Here is a 16,790-nt window from a genome sequence, read left to right on the forward strand (position 1 = left end):
TCTCGAAAAAAACAAAAAAACAAACAAAAAAAAAAATACGATGTACTTACATATAATAAATAAATAAATCTAAAAAAAAAAAAAAAAAAAAAAAGATTCCCCTAGAACAGGAGTTATAGGCCACCTGAGTTGGGTGCTGGGAATCAAACTGGAGTACTCTAGAAGAGCAGCATATCCTCTTAACTGCTAAGCCATTGTCTCAGCCTTGTTGCTAGAAACACTTTATTTTAAATGATCTCTGTATGTGCGTCCAGAAGAGGGTGACAGATCCCCTGGAGACGAACTTGATCAAGTCCTGCAAAAGCAGTGACGTTTTTAACTAAGCCCCAAGACCAAAGTGTGAACATAGTTATAGGACGAAAAGGGCGGGCAATGGCCACACAGCCACCATGGGCAGGTAAAAGAGAAGTGTCATCCTATCTAAACCTACCTCTGAGAGGTGATGGCACACAGCCTCTCTTCCCACATCGGCTCTTTGCAGTGGACAGCTGAGGCTTCCAAGAGGCTGCCGGTTAGAAGCCCATGACTGACTGGTACTAAGCTGCTACCTAAGCTAGAGCAGCAGGTGCCATAGCAGATTAAACCACTCATGCACATAGCTCAGGGAGCCAAGCCACATACTAGGCCTAGGCCACGCCTTATGTGAGTAAGTCTGGGAGCTCCCTCCAAGGCTCCCAGGTCCCATATCTCCACAGGGACCGACCAGGGGAAGAGCATCACATGCTAACCATCCACTGCCACACCCCTAAAGCATCCTCTCCTCTCCCCAGAGGCCTTTTCTAACAGTTGTCCATGGGAAGCAGACCAGGCGGGTCTCAACAGCAGACAGAGCACACGTGCCTCCTTGACCACCTCAGGGCTCTCCTGGGGGCTCATCCCACCCCATAACCAAAGGCCGACCAGAAGAGAGACACTACATCAGACGGGAACCTTCCTGATACTCTCGGTCCCCAGGCCTGAGCAGCCCCATGGCTGCTGAACAATGCAGTTTTGAATTCAATTAAAGCGATTATCTGTTGTGCCAAATAAATTGTGTACAGCATATATCCTGCGGCACTTTACACCTCCAGGCTCATTATTCCCTAACTGTTTCCTCCTGTTTATGCGCTCTCAAATTAAATTGCTGATAATACGCGCCAAAATAAAAAATGAGCGCACCTTGTCCCAAGAAAATTGATTCTCCTTCTCCTGAACTGGCGATTGCCAGGTTTTATATACTCGGTTCCTGGTGATCATTAGTAATTCAATTTTCTTTTTATTAGCCCCCTTATCTGCTGAGCAATATAGTGGCAGCGCTGACCTCTTTCGCACGGGTAAATGTTTAAAATCTTTTCCCTGATTAATTTTGCCAGTTAAGAAAAAGAGGAGAAATGGCCCGGCTCTTAGCCATCACAATGAATAAAGCTTAATGTTGATTGTGATGGAATTTCTAATGCCAGGGAAATTGATTGAACGCGGCAATTACGCTGCAAGAGTAACTCGAGGGAGATGGGATCGCTTTCTTCTGGCCGTAGCCTTTTGGTTATTTAAAACAATCCAATTTGCAAGGATAATTATGTATTAGTGTTTTATCTGCCACTTGAAATGAACAGGGGAGTTTCGATACTGGCCCAGCATTAGCAGGTTATTGCTGCAAATTACTTGATATCTGCTTTCTTTCACATAAAGAGGAAATTAGGCAATCAATTACCAGAAAAAGGTGGACGGAGGGATAAGAGGGGCAAGGGCGCCCTCTGCTGGCTGCTAGGCCACACAGTAGGGCTGAGTAGGGACCTGGAGGAGGGGCTGGCCAGGGTTAGCTAGGCTAATCCAATTCCTTGGCACACAAAGTCTAGATATCAGGGTACTGGCACCAAGAAAAATCTGGAACTAGGGCCAAGTGTTTTCTTGGAGGGAAGCAGAAAGACTCTAAGCACTAGCTTAAGAGGGATTACCACCGTCACTCCCACCTCCTCCCGCCGCCTGTACACAGCCCACCCTGTGATCTCTGCCTCTCGAGAGTAGCCGAGAGTAGTGGTCTCTGGAGCCGCTGCCTGAGTAGCACAGGCTCAGCATCTCCTGCTTTCACAACTCCTTTGCTACTTAGATGAGGATACACCTTGAGCTCACACACAAGGCCTTGCATGCTAGCCATCCTGACTCACTGTCTACTCCAGCCTGCTAGCCCAACCCTGTCACCTGATATTCCCAAGAGCAGCAACACAAGCTGTCTGTCTCCTGGCTCCCTCTTCTATCCTTCCCTGAAATCACAGATTTCCTTCCTGTGGCATAAAAGAGCTTCCCGGTTACCGAGTGTCCTTTCCACTGGGGTAATGCCCTTCTCTGATTCTGTATAGCACACGGCTAGATGTCTTCCTCCTGCTCTGTGACCCCAGTGCCTTCACCTGCGCAGCTGAGTGAGTGCTCTTTCCTCTCCTCACTCAAGTCTGCTCAGGAAGACCCCTAATGCCTGCCTAGTGCTGACACTCTCCCTGGAGCCCATAACTATACGCTTCTGCTTTCAGCCAACTGTCCGGGCTGTTGACAAGGGCTCAGGCAGCCACTCATCTCCACTAGAATGTGGCTCAGTGTCCCCAGGAACCAGCATGATTCTTGGCCCCAAGGTGCCCATCACATGCTTGGCGGGTAAGCAGGTGAATTGTGGATAGAGACTCCCCAGAGCCCTTCCTGCAACAGAAATACCAGGGCACGATGCAGTCATCACATCTGTCTATAACTAGAGGCTATCCATCCCTCCACACGTAGTGGAGGTGCCACCAACACTTTCAATAGCCCCCTAACACATCCAAGGCGCCACAGGTAGAGCCACTGAACTCAAGACCCCTCACCCTTCACTCTTCCCTGGCCACCTGTGGGGCTTGGGGCCACTCTAACAGCCACTACCAGCAGGAGACAAGCTTTGCTGTTCCCAGTTGGCCCAGTCCATAGACTCCACCCCACAGATACAAGCTGTGATTCCAGTAGAGGAGGGTCCCTGACAGCGGCCCACAGCCCTTCCTCACGCTCTGCCAGGCAACCCTAGCAGACTTTCCATCTTCTCCACCCGAAGCTGTAAGCCTCTTAACCCATCCTTCTCAACTGGCCAAGGGGAACCCAGCCATGTCCAAGCCACCCCTCTCTCTAGCCTTTCACTTGGGTCCCATTCCCCACCCTCCTAACATGGTTCCTCATCATCCCAGCAGAGTGCAGCCCAGCCTCAGCCAGTGCCTAGAGCTTCCCTCCTTGTCATACCTTCCTTGGTGGAGAGGTGGGTTCGGCTGGACGGCAGGCAGCAAAGCCGGTGCCTGTTGACCTGCATTAGACCCTTGTGGGGAGTCTTCTTTAGAACGGGGCTACTCTTCCCCCGGAGGGCCTGTCTCCGTCGCTGGGTAAGATGGTTTTTGCTGGTGGTGGCAGTTGTGGGGCTGTTCTTCTTATCCCCAGGAATGCTATGAAGATAAAACACAAAAAAACTACCAACAGGCTCACTGAGGAAGGCCCAAGCATCTCCGTCAACTGGAGACAGCACAGGTTGCAATGTCCTCCAAGTAGAGCAGAGCAGAGTGGTTTCAGACCCTGTCCCTGTCCCTGTCCCTGCCCCCTGCCGCTGTCCTTCCCCTGCCCCTGCCCCCTGCCCCCTACCCTTCTCCAAGCCAGATGGACTTTTAGTACAGATTTCAGTACAAGACTACAAGAAAAGGTGATGGAGAAGGACCACATTCCTGAAAAAGAGCTGCCATCAGGCTTGCATGCCATCTCCCAAGCACATCTTCAAGGATGCTACAAAACTTCCCCTTTGAGGGCCGAACAATAGAGGAGGGCACCGGTATGACAAGAAGAAATCTATTCTCTCGGCATGGTGAGCATGGTACCCAGGCTCAGATAACTACAGGCAGCACAGAGCCAGAAGAAGTGAGCATACAGAGAGCCAAAGACCAAATTAATACAGCAGGAAGAACTTCCTTAGGGGGATTTATGACAAGGACAGTAAATGTCTTTTAGAAGAACACTGTCTTATGGCATAGGCAGGCCTTCTGCCTGGTAAGCAAACAATACCTTTGCCATCAGTGGCTGATCTGAAGTCTCCGACCCCGTGACATATACTCTGGGCTAGGATGCCATCTTACAGGCTCCTGAAAGCATGCAAGGGTAAGGACCTCAGTGATACGTGTTCATAAACCAGCAGCCTGGCCTGGTCACATGGCCGCCAGCAAAGAGCCAGCTGGGATGTAGATGCAATCTGCTTCCGCTGGAGCACTGGACACCCAACAGCTCAGCACCCCAACAGCTCAGCACACTGGGAAGGTGGCAACAGAGAACAAGGCAGGAAAGCCTGGGACTGCAGTGCTGCTGTCCCTTTCAGTCACCCCATGTGGCACAAATGGTACATCCTTCTGGCTGGACAGGGCCAGAGTGCCCCACAAAGCCTGACTTCCTAAAACCTAAAGTCCTCAAGTAAAAAACAGAACAGGAAAAGTCCAGGCACACCTGGCAGAGCCCAGCACCCTAGTCCACCAGCTATAGCTCAGACACATAACCCACTACTCCAGCCAGGACAGCTACACAGCATTCACCTACTGCTACACACTGGACAGACCCCGGTGCTGCTCCCAAGCACCTAACCCGGCATGCCACCATATATTGTTGAACCCTGCCCACCTAGAAGGGAAACTACCCAAAATAACCTAGTTTCTCATCAAAAGAAGAAAGGATGGGTCTGTCAACATTACCAGTGCTGGAGCTCTTGCCTCCCCAACCTTACTAGGGCCCCAGGTAAGCCCCTGAATCATTCGGTCTTTACCTGAAACATCTCTATATGATAACAGTACTTCCAGCCTCACTCCATGAAGCATGACCCAAAATCACAATCAAAGCTCTCAGCTTGGGTCACACATCAGTGGTTCTGAATAGAAGACCCAACAGGGGCCTTCTTTTTCCCAACCTGGAAACCAGGAAGGGAGCAGAAGCTAAGGTCCAAATTCTCTAATGTAGGAACCAAGAGCTCTTTATGAGCCCCGCACCCCACCCACCTAGACAGGACAATGTAAGACAGCACACCTGGTATTGCCCCGCCTCCGGATAATCTTGGTACGGCTCTTCACTTTGTAAGCTGAGAGCTGTGACTCTCCAAAGAGGGGCTTCAAGTTGCTGGGTCCCCCTGCTGGTCTGTCCCCTGATGAGGGCCTAGATGGGACTGGGGAGAGCTGAGAAGTATGGTCCTTGCTGCCAGCCTCAGACTGCCAACGGAAAGAGGAAGAGGAGGAAGCAGACGGGCTGGAAGCCTTCCACTTGTACTTGCTGGGAGAGAGTCCAGGCTTGGATGGTGTGGCCAGTTTTTCTGGCCTTGCCTCTGGGTCAACTTTAGGCTGTGGCTTCTCTGTCTTTCCAACTGTACCAAAAGCAGCCTTGTTCCCACTCTCCAGAGTTGTTCTGGGGCTGAGGGCTCTCCGAGTGACCCGTGGACTCTTCTCTGAGGCAGCTACCCATTTGTAGTTGTTTTTCCGAAACTTGCTGGTTCGACAGGACACGAGCACTGAGGCCTCCCTGACCTGCCTGGCTCCCGTTGCTGGTCTGGCTGAAGCCACCACTGGCCCCAAGGAAGCTGGCTGGTCTGTGTGGCCAGTGTTTGCTCTTTGGTCTCCAATGAACTGTTCAGAATAGCTGGTAGAATGAGGGCCTACCTTCCGGCCCAGAGCCACAGAAGTGCATTGGGGCAGGACAGATGGGAAGTGTGCCCTGGCAGCCACTTCACTTTCACTGACTGTCCGCCGATGCTCGGGAGAGCTGGCACTAACCCTGCCCACAGACTTCACTACCCGAGGCTTGCCAGGCTCCTTCTGGCAGACCAAGAAGGGGTCGTCCACACTATAACCCACCTTGGTTCTTCCTGGCCTTGTAGGCTGCAGTCGTCCACCAGGGACCTCAACCTCACTTCCTTGGGGTCTTTGGTCACTCAAAGAGGGGTCATCACAGCCTTCCAAGGACCCCCGCTGGACCCCTGAAGCATTGATGGCGCCTGACTTTGATGGTGGCTTGATCTTAATAACCATATTCTGATCTGGACTGAGCTGGACCTGTCTCTCCAGGACGTACTGCTGGGGTTCAGGATGCTGGCTATCCTCAGACCTGAGGGATGTCTGAAAAGCAGGATCGCTGGCTGGGTCAGAAGATTCCACAGGCTGATTCACAAGGGAGTATTTCTTGCGCCATGAAGGGCCATGGTGTGAGGAGAAACCCCTCCGACTTGGACGGGAGTAGCGGGCACCAAAGGTCCTACCACTCTGGAACACGGGTGGCTGCCACCGAGTAGCTGATGAGTTGCCCAGGGCGGGGCCATTGCCATGGAGTGTTTTGTAGTCATCAATTAGACCTGAGAAGGCAGAATCAAACGCTCAGTTACCTAGGAGATGTGAATTAAAAACAGCACCAATCAAGACTACTACCCCTACCCTAATACTCCAGACCCGCTCGCCTTCCTGAGCCCCTTGCTGACTGGAGAGCAGTCCGAAGTGACTGGAAATCATGGAAAGTTCAGTCCAAATCTCTAGGCTTGTCAATTCTGTGAGTGCTTCTCCGTCACTATTAGTATTTGGCCTGCTTACCCTGAAGATGGCAGTTTTTGTGGTATGACTACTTTCTACTCACTGGCCTAGGAGATCTACAATGTTCTGAGAGCAAGTGTCACTCCCTATACAAAAAAAAAAAAAAAAGCAAACAAACAAAAAAACCAGTCAGGGACCAGAAACCTGTGGTGCCTGGGTAAGAACAGGGCAAGTCTTTCACGGAGGCCCTGTGGTTTACCCACTCACGGGGAAAAAAATGCAGGACTGTACCATAGTGCATAACTGTCTTCTCAGAACTGACACTTCACACTTGGGAGGCAGAGGCAGGTGGATTTCTGAGTTCGAGGCCAGCCTGGTCTACAAAGTGAGTTCCAGGACAGCCAGGGCTACACAGAGAAACACAGACACGAAAAACCAAAAAAAAAAAAAGAAAGAAAGAAAGAAAGAAAGAGAGAGAGAGAGAGAGAGAGAGCTGACACTTCTCTAACCCAGTACATGACACACAGAAATTAAAAAAAAAAAAAAAAAAAATACACTACACCCACTGATGACCCGACAGCTAACATCATCTCCTACAGAAAACACCTGATAACCACCACAAGGATTTTCCAATGAAGTGACTCATGGAGCCCTGGAAGAAGAGAGAAGGAACGCCAGCAGGTTCGCTGGGTCCCCAATAACCACACACACACACACACACACACACACACACACACACACACACACACACACACACACGGCCTGCCTCAACCCTCGAATCCTGTCGGGTTAGGGAAACCCGTAGTCCCAAATAGGGAGGCCACTTGGACTCTCATTAGTTCATGCTTTTGTGGGGAAAACTTTGGGAACGATATGAACGCTTATAAAGACCAACTTGGGTCTAAACATTTGAAGCTGAAGCTGGTGCCGGGGTAGTCAGCCCTGATACAGGGTGGGCTGTGCCTGAATCGAGCCAAAGGCACTCAACGGCAGCGGAAGAGAAACGCTTCCGAGCCGGCCGAGCCTGGAGGTCGGCTGCCGCGACCACTCGCGGGTAAGGCCACCGTGCTGTCGTCTCCTGACAGCCCCTCGGAGGCCCGGCCCGCTCCCTCGCCCCGAAGCCTGGCGGCTCTGTCACCCGCGGGCCGCACCCGACTCGGCCGCTCCGATGCCCACCCGTGACGACCATCGGGAGACCGCAACCGACAGCACTCGCTTCGGAGAGCGTCTACGGCGATCACAGGAAACAAGGGAACACACGGCCCGACCGCGGCCCGCTCACCCTGCAGGAGGCGTATCTGCCGCCGCAGCTGCTCCTTTTCCTCCATCTCCGGAGTCCGCGACGCCTAGCCAGACCCCCTCGACGTCATCGCCGCGCGACTGTCCCCCGCGGGCGGGGAGGAAGAGAACGCCGAACTTCACTCTACGTGGACACGGCGTTGGAAGGCGCCGTCGCCCCGGCAACCCTGGGAGGGCGCATGCGCAGAACGAGAAGGAAAAAAAAAAAAAAACCCGTCATCCTGAAGCGCCCAGAAGTGGCCGCAATCTGGCTAACGCACCAACTCCTGCGCCTCATTTCCACCGCTGGGGGTTCCATGAAAGACTTGGAGGAGATGGGTTGGTAACAGTTTCCCCTAGACCCAGGAATTCCTCTTATCAATGTATTTGGTTGAGACAGGATGTCTTTATGTATTCCTGGCTGGAGAGAAACATAACTGGGGAACTCGCTATGTAGACTAGGCTGGCCTCGAACTTACAAAAGTTCACTTTTCTCTGCCTCCGGACCTGGAATTAAAGGGATGTCATTTTAACGCCTTTGCTGCCACAGCACGAGAACAGCGGAAAGGAATCGGAGGCTTTTTTTTTTCCCCCCCCCGGATGCTTAATTCTTGAGCCGGGCGTGGTGGCGCGCGCCTTTAATCCCAGCACTTGGGAGGCTGAAGCAGGCGGATTTCTGAGTTCGAGGCCAGCCTGGTCTACAGAGTGAGTTCCAGGACAGCCAGGGCTACACAGAGAAACCCTGTCTCGAAAAAACCAAAAAGAAAAAGAAAAGAAAGAAAATTCTTGAGGGCATTTAGTAGGAAAGGCTGCAACCTCCAGAAAATACTGAAGAAAACTCACGATAGTTACCGCGTGATCAGACAATCCCACGTCTAGGTGTATAACCAACGAGTAGAAAACCCGATTCTAACATATTTGTATGTCATTATTTATAATAGCTAACTGGAAGCAACCCGAATGACTGTTTACATGGAAATGGGATATTATCCAGTGATTTGTTTCGTTAGACAGAATCTCGCTATGTACCTCTGGCTGTCCTGGAATTCCCTATGTAGACCAAGCTGGTCTCGAACTCTCAGAAATCTGCCTGCCTCTGCCACCCTAGTACTGCAATTAAGAATGTGCCACTAGGTGGGGATGTGCAGTATCTTTGTAGCCCTAAGGCCTCAAGTCCAGCCAAGTCTCTACCAGTGAGCTACGTCTGCATAGTCTATTGTTAAGCCTGAAAAAAGAAGTTCTAGAAACTGGGTTTGGTAGTGCATGCCTGTAAGACAAGCATTAAGAAGTGAGGGTAGATAGCAGGGCAGTGATGGCACACACATTTAATCCCAGCACTCTAGAGACAGAGGCAGGCACTCTGGAAGCAAAGTCAGGAGGATCTCTGAGTTCAAGGCCAGCATAATCTACAGAGTAAGTTCCAGGACAGCCAAGTTAGGCAGTGAAGGAGTTGAAAAACAAAAGGTTGGTGATAATGTCATAGAACAAGAGGCCCATGTCCCAGTTCCAGCAAGCAGCAGAACTCAGCAGCTTCGGGCATGTGGCTCTGGCTTTAGAGTCAAGAATAGAAGGGACTACTGGGGCAATTGATGCTGGTTAGCCAGAGCTAATTGTGGTAATTATCATAATGGTGATTATGAAGAGACCAACATCACTGAGGTGAAATCTTCTGGGAAGTATTTTCTAAAAGCAGAAAGAAGCTGGGTTCCAGAAATAGCCAGGGTTGTACCTCATGCTGGTAGCCAGACTTGGTAATGTATAAGAATCACCCAAGTGGTAGTGGTTTTGAAGGCGTAAAGGGTTATGGAAAGCAGCTGAGGCTTGGCAGTGTGAGAGGCATGGGAAGGCCATTGGTGAAGGTGCAACTTCAGTTGCAGTTGATGGCTCAGGCCTGAAGGGGTCATGCAAAGAAGTTGAGGTCAGGCACCTTAAGGGAGCCTATGAGAGGCTATTGACAAAGCCTAATTGCAGTGAGAAATCCCAGCGTTTTAGAGATGCCAGCACCATGGGATGACCACCAGGAACAGCAGCAGCAGTGGAATGGAGTCAACCAGAGCCTACAGAGTGCTACAGAGGGCAGAGCTGGAGAAATGAAGGGTCCCTTTGGAGGAACCCAGAAAATCGTGTGGATCCCAGACATTGGAACAAGAAGCTATAAACATTGAAGTTGCCTTGGAGACCCTAAGATATTCCAGAGGCCAGAGTTATGTGATACCTGCTAAGGAAATCTGCTAATAGGGAGTGGAACCAGCCAAAGAGAATTGTCAATAAAACATAAATGAGTTGAAATCAGACATGGCGATGCAGAGTTTGGAGTTTTCTAGCTGGCATTTGGTCTTGCTTTTGTCCAGGATTTCCTCACTCTGATGTTTTGGAATGGTAACGTATATCCTGTGATGTTGGAAGTATGTTATCTGCTTTTTGATCTTGATTTATAAGAGACTACAGTTAAGTGTTTGGATGAATCATAAAAGAGACTTTGAACTTTGGACTTTTAACATTGCAGAGACTAGACTATGGGACTTTTGAAGACTAAATGTATTTTGCACTATGCTATGGCTAGGTGTGGCCCCCATAGACTCAAGTGTTTGACCAGGCCTATGGCGGTCAGGGAATGGAATGTGGTAGTTTGAATGTGCTTGGCCCAGGGAGTGGCACTACTAGGAGGTGAGGCCTTGTCGGTGTAGGTGTGACTGTGTTAGAAGAAGTGAGTCACTGTGGGGAGGGTTTTAAGACCTTCATCCTTGTTGCCAGGAAACAGTCTGCCCCTGGCTTCCTTTGGGTGAAGACAATAGGACTGTCAGCTCCTCCAGTACCATGCCTGCCTGGACACTGCCATACTTTCTGCCATGATTAATACTGTGTGAGCCAGCCCCAATTAAATGTTGTCCTTTATAAGAGTTGCCTTCGTCATGGTGTCTCTTCACAGCAGTGAAAACCCTAAGACTCGAACTTCTGCAACTCTTCAATTCTCAGAATTCTGAGAGAAGCCAGCACCAGCCAGCAGCTCAGAGGAGAGGGAGACCTATTGCTTCCTGCTTAGCTGTGACTCTGTGATGAGCTATAAACTCACCTCATACTGAAAATGAACCATAACAGTTCATTTCTTACACATTTACCACAGACCTTCACAATAAGTAAAAGTAAAGGAAATTTCTTCTGATTGACTATGAGAACTCAGTTCTGCAGTAAGGAAAAAGTACAGGGAGTGGAAATGTGCTGGTTAAATGTAAACATCTTACTCAAAAACATATCTTCAGCAAAACAAATTTTATGTATAAAGGGATATATAAGATGTATAATGTAAAAATATATATATTAACTCAGTGAGTACAGGCACTTACCATCAAACCTAATGACCTCAGTTTGACCCCTAGAATCCACATGGAAAAAGCAGAAAACTGATTCCTTAAAGATGTCATCTGGCCCGGCATGGTGGCGCACGCCTTTAATCCCAGCACTCAGGAGGCAGAGGCAGGCGAATTTCTGAGTTCGAGGCCAGCCTGGTCTACAGAGTTCCAGGACAGCCAGGGCTACACAGAGAAACCCTGTCTCGAAAAAAACCAAACAAACAAAAAACATGTCATCTGACCTCCAGGTACATGCCATAGCATGGGTGTACTGCCAAACACAAATAAATAAACACATGTTTCTATAAATATCCATGTGAGTAAAATGTCCACAGCATCAAGAATTCATATGAATTGTGTTTCTAATGAATCAGCTCACACAGACCAGGATATAACCCATGACCTGAGCCCCACCCATTGAAACTCCCATGGCACCTACATGCAATGACGGACTTTGGGGACCTCAGCAATCACGATAGAAACTGCAGATAGCCACACAGTGGTGGCACATGCCTTTGGTCCTCGGGAGGCAGAGGCAGGTGGATCTCATGAGTTCCAGGACAACACAGAGAAACCCTGTCTTGAAAAAAACAAAAACAAAAAACAAATGAAAGACTGCAGGTGGAGGTCTGCATGCAAGACTAAAAAGGCCCGGCTTTCCAAATCAAAAGAACAGATGGAGGCTGGGGAGTCTTGGCAAGAGGATGACCACACAGAGGCCTCAGGAAGCAAGGTGAGAAGCCACTCTTGTATGGGGCATCTCTATGGAGAGGTTGAATCTATCAGAGCCGTCCTTGCTTCCTGCTTCCTTCTTTACCCAGTCCTGTCTGTTTACCTCCAGACCTCACTGTCACACTCTCAGCTGAACTTTGAAATGTTTCTGGTTCTTTCCAGTCATTTTCAGCCAGATGTACCCAGGGAGTAGCTAAGGAAACAAGCCCATGAGAGACTTATGTGCCAGGAGCGGTGACCGTAGGTTGACCCTGCCCATTTCTCAACATATAACAAGACTTAGGCCCTGGCAAACTCAGAGAAGAAAGAGGAAATATCCCAAAGTGTGTGAGAGGGAATCTCCACTTGCAGTCTTTTTTTTTTTTAAAGATTTGTTTTGATGTGTTTGTTTTGTCTGCATGTGTGTCTGTACCATATCTATGCAGTGCCTAAGAAAGCTGGAAGAAGGCATTGGATCACCTGGACCTCTCATTACAGGTGCTTATGAGCTGCCATGTGGGTGCTAGGAATCAAACACAGGTCCTCCGAATGAGCAACAAGTGTTCTTCAGCTCTGAGCTATCTCTTCAGACCTCTACCTACAGGCGGTTTTTTGTTTTTTTATTATTATTTTTTTCCCTTATGAAGCACTTGTACATTGGCCTAGCCCAGTCTTACTTCCCATAAGTCTCCCGCAATTGCCATCTTGTAAAGAAGTTAAAGTTGACCTCCTGAAAGATAAACAGCACATAGTCTGTTTCTGTCCCTCCTCCAAATCCATATGCTGAAATCCTGGTCCTTTGTGATGCATTAAGAAGTAGGGCCTTGAGCCGGGCATGGTGGCGCACGCCTTTAATCCCAGCACTCAAGAGGCAGAGACAGGCAGATTTCTGAGTTCCAGGACAGCCATGGCTACACAGAGAAACCCTGTCTCAAGAAGGAAGAGAAGGAGGAGGAGGAGGAGGAGGAGGAGGAGGAAGAAAGAAGAAGAAAGAAGAAGAAAGAAGAAGAAGAAAGAAGAAGAAGAAGAAGAAGAAGAAGAAGAAGAAGNGAAGAAGAAAGAAGAAGAAGAAGAAGAAGAAGAAGAAGAAGAAGAAGAAGAAGAAGAAGAAGAAGAAGAAGAAGAAGAAGAAGAAGAAGAAAAGTGTAGCAGTAGTAGGGCCTTTGGTAAGTAAAGAGGTCATCAGTAAAATTCTGATGATAAATGGTTACCCTAAGAGGTCAGAGAGCCAGCTCATTCACCACCATGTGATGATATATCAAGAAGACTGCCCGACTGTGTAAGCACCTTGACAACTTGACGGCATCTAGAATCAGCTACAATACAAACATCCAGGTACTGCTGTTGGGGCTGATGATCAGTCTGCTTTGAGCAAATAGAGTCACCCTAAGCTTAGGTAGCACCTTCTGCTGGTAGCCAGGTAAAGGGAAGGGAAAGACAAGAGACTGGCTTCTCACTCTCCCTGGCAAATTCATCCCTCCTGTAGCTGCAGCCTCTTTCACTGATATTAGAACTAACGTCTTTGGGCCTCCCAAGTAGATAAGACAAGACCAGCAGCTCTCTGGGAATCCTCCAGGTCCTGTTCCATGGATACAGTATCTGTTCTTGAACTATGGACTGTGAGAAATACTTAAGTCTAAGTCTCTAGAGCAGTCTTAGTTGGCTGGCCAGGTTACTAGCACTGACCCTACTGACAGACAACCATCTGCCACATGTGTGAAGCCACTGCTTGTCTTCTGAGCACAGGGCTTGAACAATGCCTCGGGAAACAGATGAAGCCATCTCTGCTGTGCCCTGCCCAAACTACCAACTCCCAGAACCAGCGGCAAATTTTAAAATTATTTTTAATTTATTAAGTTTTGAAATGTAGAAGAGCTTTGTCTGCATGCCAGACGATCCCTTTACAGATGGTTGTGAGCCACTATACAGATGCTGGGAATTGAACTCAGGACCTCTAGAAGAACAGCCAGCCTTCTTAACCACTGAGCCATCTCACCAGCCCTTGTTTTCTGTTTTCTGATGTCTTTGTTGTTGTTGTTGTTAAACTACTAAGTTTAGTTTTGATTTATTTGCAGCAAAAAACTGATGTGCTCAAGGGTCTAACACTGAGGTGTGTCCTCTGTGCTGGCTGAATTCTCACCTGAGGTCACAGCAGAGCCCTGGGCACTCGCTAAGAAGACAGGGCTTGTGAATTTACCCAAGGATGAGCAACTGTCAATGAGATGGGCACTGTCAGAATTATTTTGCAGACACTGATCTTGGCAGTTATACTTGTCATATTGAAGAGAAAAGCAATCCACTTCCCGGACCAGAAGGATGGCTCAGTGGGTGAAGGCGCTCGCCGCCAAGCCTGGCAACCTGAGGTCAGTATCTGGATCCCACGTGGTGGAATAGAGAACCAAATCCTAAAAATTTGACCTTCATAGGCACTCTGTGGCATACACACATCCATGCTTGCACACACATACACGCACACTAAATTAAGTTGTTTTTTTTTTTTAATCCACATCTAGTGTTGACAGCAGGAGTAGAAGTGTGTGGTCCAGTCACCTTGAGAGCCATGTCATTTTTCTGAAGGGTAGTTTGCCATGTGAGTCAAGACCATAGCTACCTTTAGAAGACAAAACTTATTTGGATAATTTGAATGTATGTATGTGAATGGGGGGTGTATGCACATAAGCAAAGGTGCTTATGGAAGCCAGAGGCATGGGGTATCCCTAGAGATGAAGTTATAACTGGGGTCTAGTCGCCCAATGTGGATGCCAGGAAACAAACTGGGGTCTTCTACAAGAGCAACTGTTGAGCCATGTCTCTAGCCCAGTGTTATCTTCTGAATATTTTATTTTTAGGAAACAATGAATCATATTCAGGGACTAACATAAAAAAAATCAAGTGCCACATTGTTTATGAATTCCAAAACTATGTAATATGTTTATCACACTAAAATCAGCGTGATATGTACATGTGTGTATGTGTGAGGGGTTGTGGGTGTGACTTCAGCAGAACTCAGAACAGGGAAGGGAAGGTATCCGAGAATGACTGCGTTGGACTCTTCCACCATCAAGCTTTAAAAGCACTTATATGAGGGCTAGAGAGATGGCTCAGTGGCTGAGAGGACTGGCTGCCCCCCAGAGACCCCACATGGCCTCTCCTAATCCTATGTAACTCCAATCCCAAGTGATCCGAGGCTCTCTTCTAACCTCCACCAGCAGAGCATGACAAAACATGCAGGCAACACGCCCATACACATAAAATAAAAGCCAAAAAACCACAAATTTTATGAATTTAAAAACACAATGTCTTAGTCAGGGTTTCTATTCCTGCACAAACATCATGACCAAGAAGCAAGTTGGGGAGGAAAAGGTTTATTCTGCTTATATTTCCATACTGCTGTTGATCACCAAAGGATGCAGGACTGGAACTCAAGCAGGTCAGAAAGCAGGAGCTGATGCAGAGGCCATGGATGTTCTTTACTGACTTGTCTCCTCTTGTTGGTAGCCGCCCGGACCGTGCCCAAAGATGGCGCCGGATTCCTATGGGGCTGGGCAGTGCGCATGATCCAACATCGTCACGGCCGCTCGGGGCATGCAAATTGGGCATCAAGGTTTGCACCAATCGGAGAGTACGACATGGCTCCGCTAAGCATATATAAGCAGTGCCTTTTTGTCCCATGGGGTCTTTTCCCTACAATAAAGTTCGATTGCAGAAGAATCCGGTTTTCGGACATTGTTCTTGCTGGCGAGACGTTAGCATGCGGCATCCCCTGGCTTGCTCAGCCTACTCTCTTATAGAACCCAAGACTACCAGGCCAGAGATGGCACCACCCACAAGGGGACCTCCCCCCTTGATCACTAATTTTAAAAATGCCTTACAGCTGGATCTATCTCCTGGAGGCATTTCCCCAACTGAAGCTCCTTTCTCTGTGATAACTCCAGCTTGTGTCAAGTTGACACAAAATTAACCAGTACACACAAATTGGCCAACCCTGGTACTCAACAGGCTCACAGCCACATCCCTGGGTGCGACAGGTTTAGTCTGCACAACGGCCCTATCGCATACAGCGCCGGAGTCAACCCCTGAAGCCAGCCCTTCAGCTAGAATGCAGGCCTGGTTCAGCACCCACTCACCAAACATGATGCTGGCGCAGCTTCCTGTCTCCCAGCTCAAAGAACAGCTCTGCCATCGCCTGTCTTGCCTACCCTGAACCAGTGCTTTGTGGCCATCTACCCATGGCCTGCTCTCCCTCTGGGTTTTCTACCTCCCACCCCATTTTGTTTTTCTAGACAGGGTTTCTCCGTGTAGCCTTGGCTATCCTGGTCTTAAACTCAGAGACCCACCTTCCTCTGGCTCCCAAGTACTGGGATTAAAGGCACATGCCTCCATCACCTTGCTCTGCCTGCGTTTTTTCTCCATGAAGCATACCTGCTTGCAGAGAAGCCCAGATGCAAGTTACAGTGGGGAACAGATAGCCTTTTAGCAAACAGAGGAAACTGAGTCACACATCCATGTTGCCCATGCTGTAGTAGGCTCCTTCTTTTCCTTCCACAAAGAATATTTGTCTCTGGTCCCTCTCCGTCCATCCCCTCTCCTTTTATGCACCACCTCCTGTACTCTCTTCCAGCTCTTACAATGCAAGGGCGTCCTCTGATCTTCCCACCTTCATACTGATCTGGCCCCAAGTCGCCTTTAGTGTGCCCTAGGCCTGGCCACACATACCTTCCCAGCCTTAACTCCCAACACCTCCCAGATACTGCCTCAGTAAAGTGTGTCCTAGCACTAAGGGGAACGTGCTGCCACTGGACTTCCTGGTTGGGCCTCAGTGGGAGAAGATGTGCCTAGTTCTGCTGGGACTAGATGTCCCAGGGTGGGGCGGTAACCAAGAAGGGCTCCTCCTTCTCTGAGTAGAAGGGGAGGGGACAGGGACGAGGGG

At 49.1% G+C, this 16,790-nt stretch overlaps 1 protein-coding gene across 1 annotated transcript in view; it reads right to left on the reverse strand.

Annotated features, from left to right (window-relative positions):
• Zc3h3 (zinc finger CCCH-type containing 3) overlaps positions 1-7,889 on the reverse strand; it is an 86,999-nt gene extending 79,110 nt beyond the window's left edge. The window contains exons 1-3 of the mRNA XM_021216602.2: positions 7,804-7,889; positions 5,038-6,349; positions 3,232-3,428 (exon numbers count right to left, since the gene is read on the reverse strand). Coding sequence (XP_021072261.1) covers positions 3,232-3,428; positions 5,038-6,349; positions 7,804-7,849 — 1,555 coding nt within the window. The 5' untranslated portion in view covers positions 7,850-7,889. The remainder of the gene's footprint in view (positions 1-3,231; positions 3,429-5,037; positions 6,350-7,803) is intronic.
• Between the last annotated feature and the right edge of the window lie 8,901 nt (positions 7,890-16,790).

The sequence above is a fragment of the Mus pahari genome, chromosome 17 (assembly GCF_900095145.1).
Source record: "Mus pahari chromosome 17, PAHARI_EIJ_v1.1, whole genome shotgun sequence".
Lineage (NCBI taxonomy): Eukaryota > Metazoa > Chordata > Mammalia > Rodentia > Muridae > Mus > Mus pahari.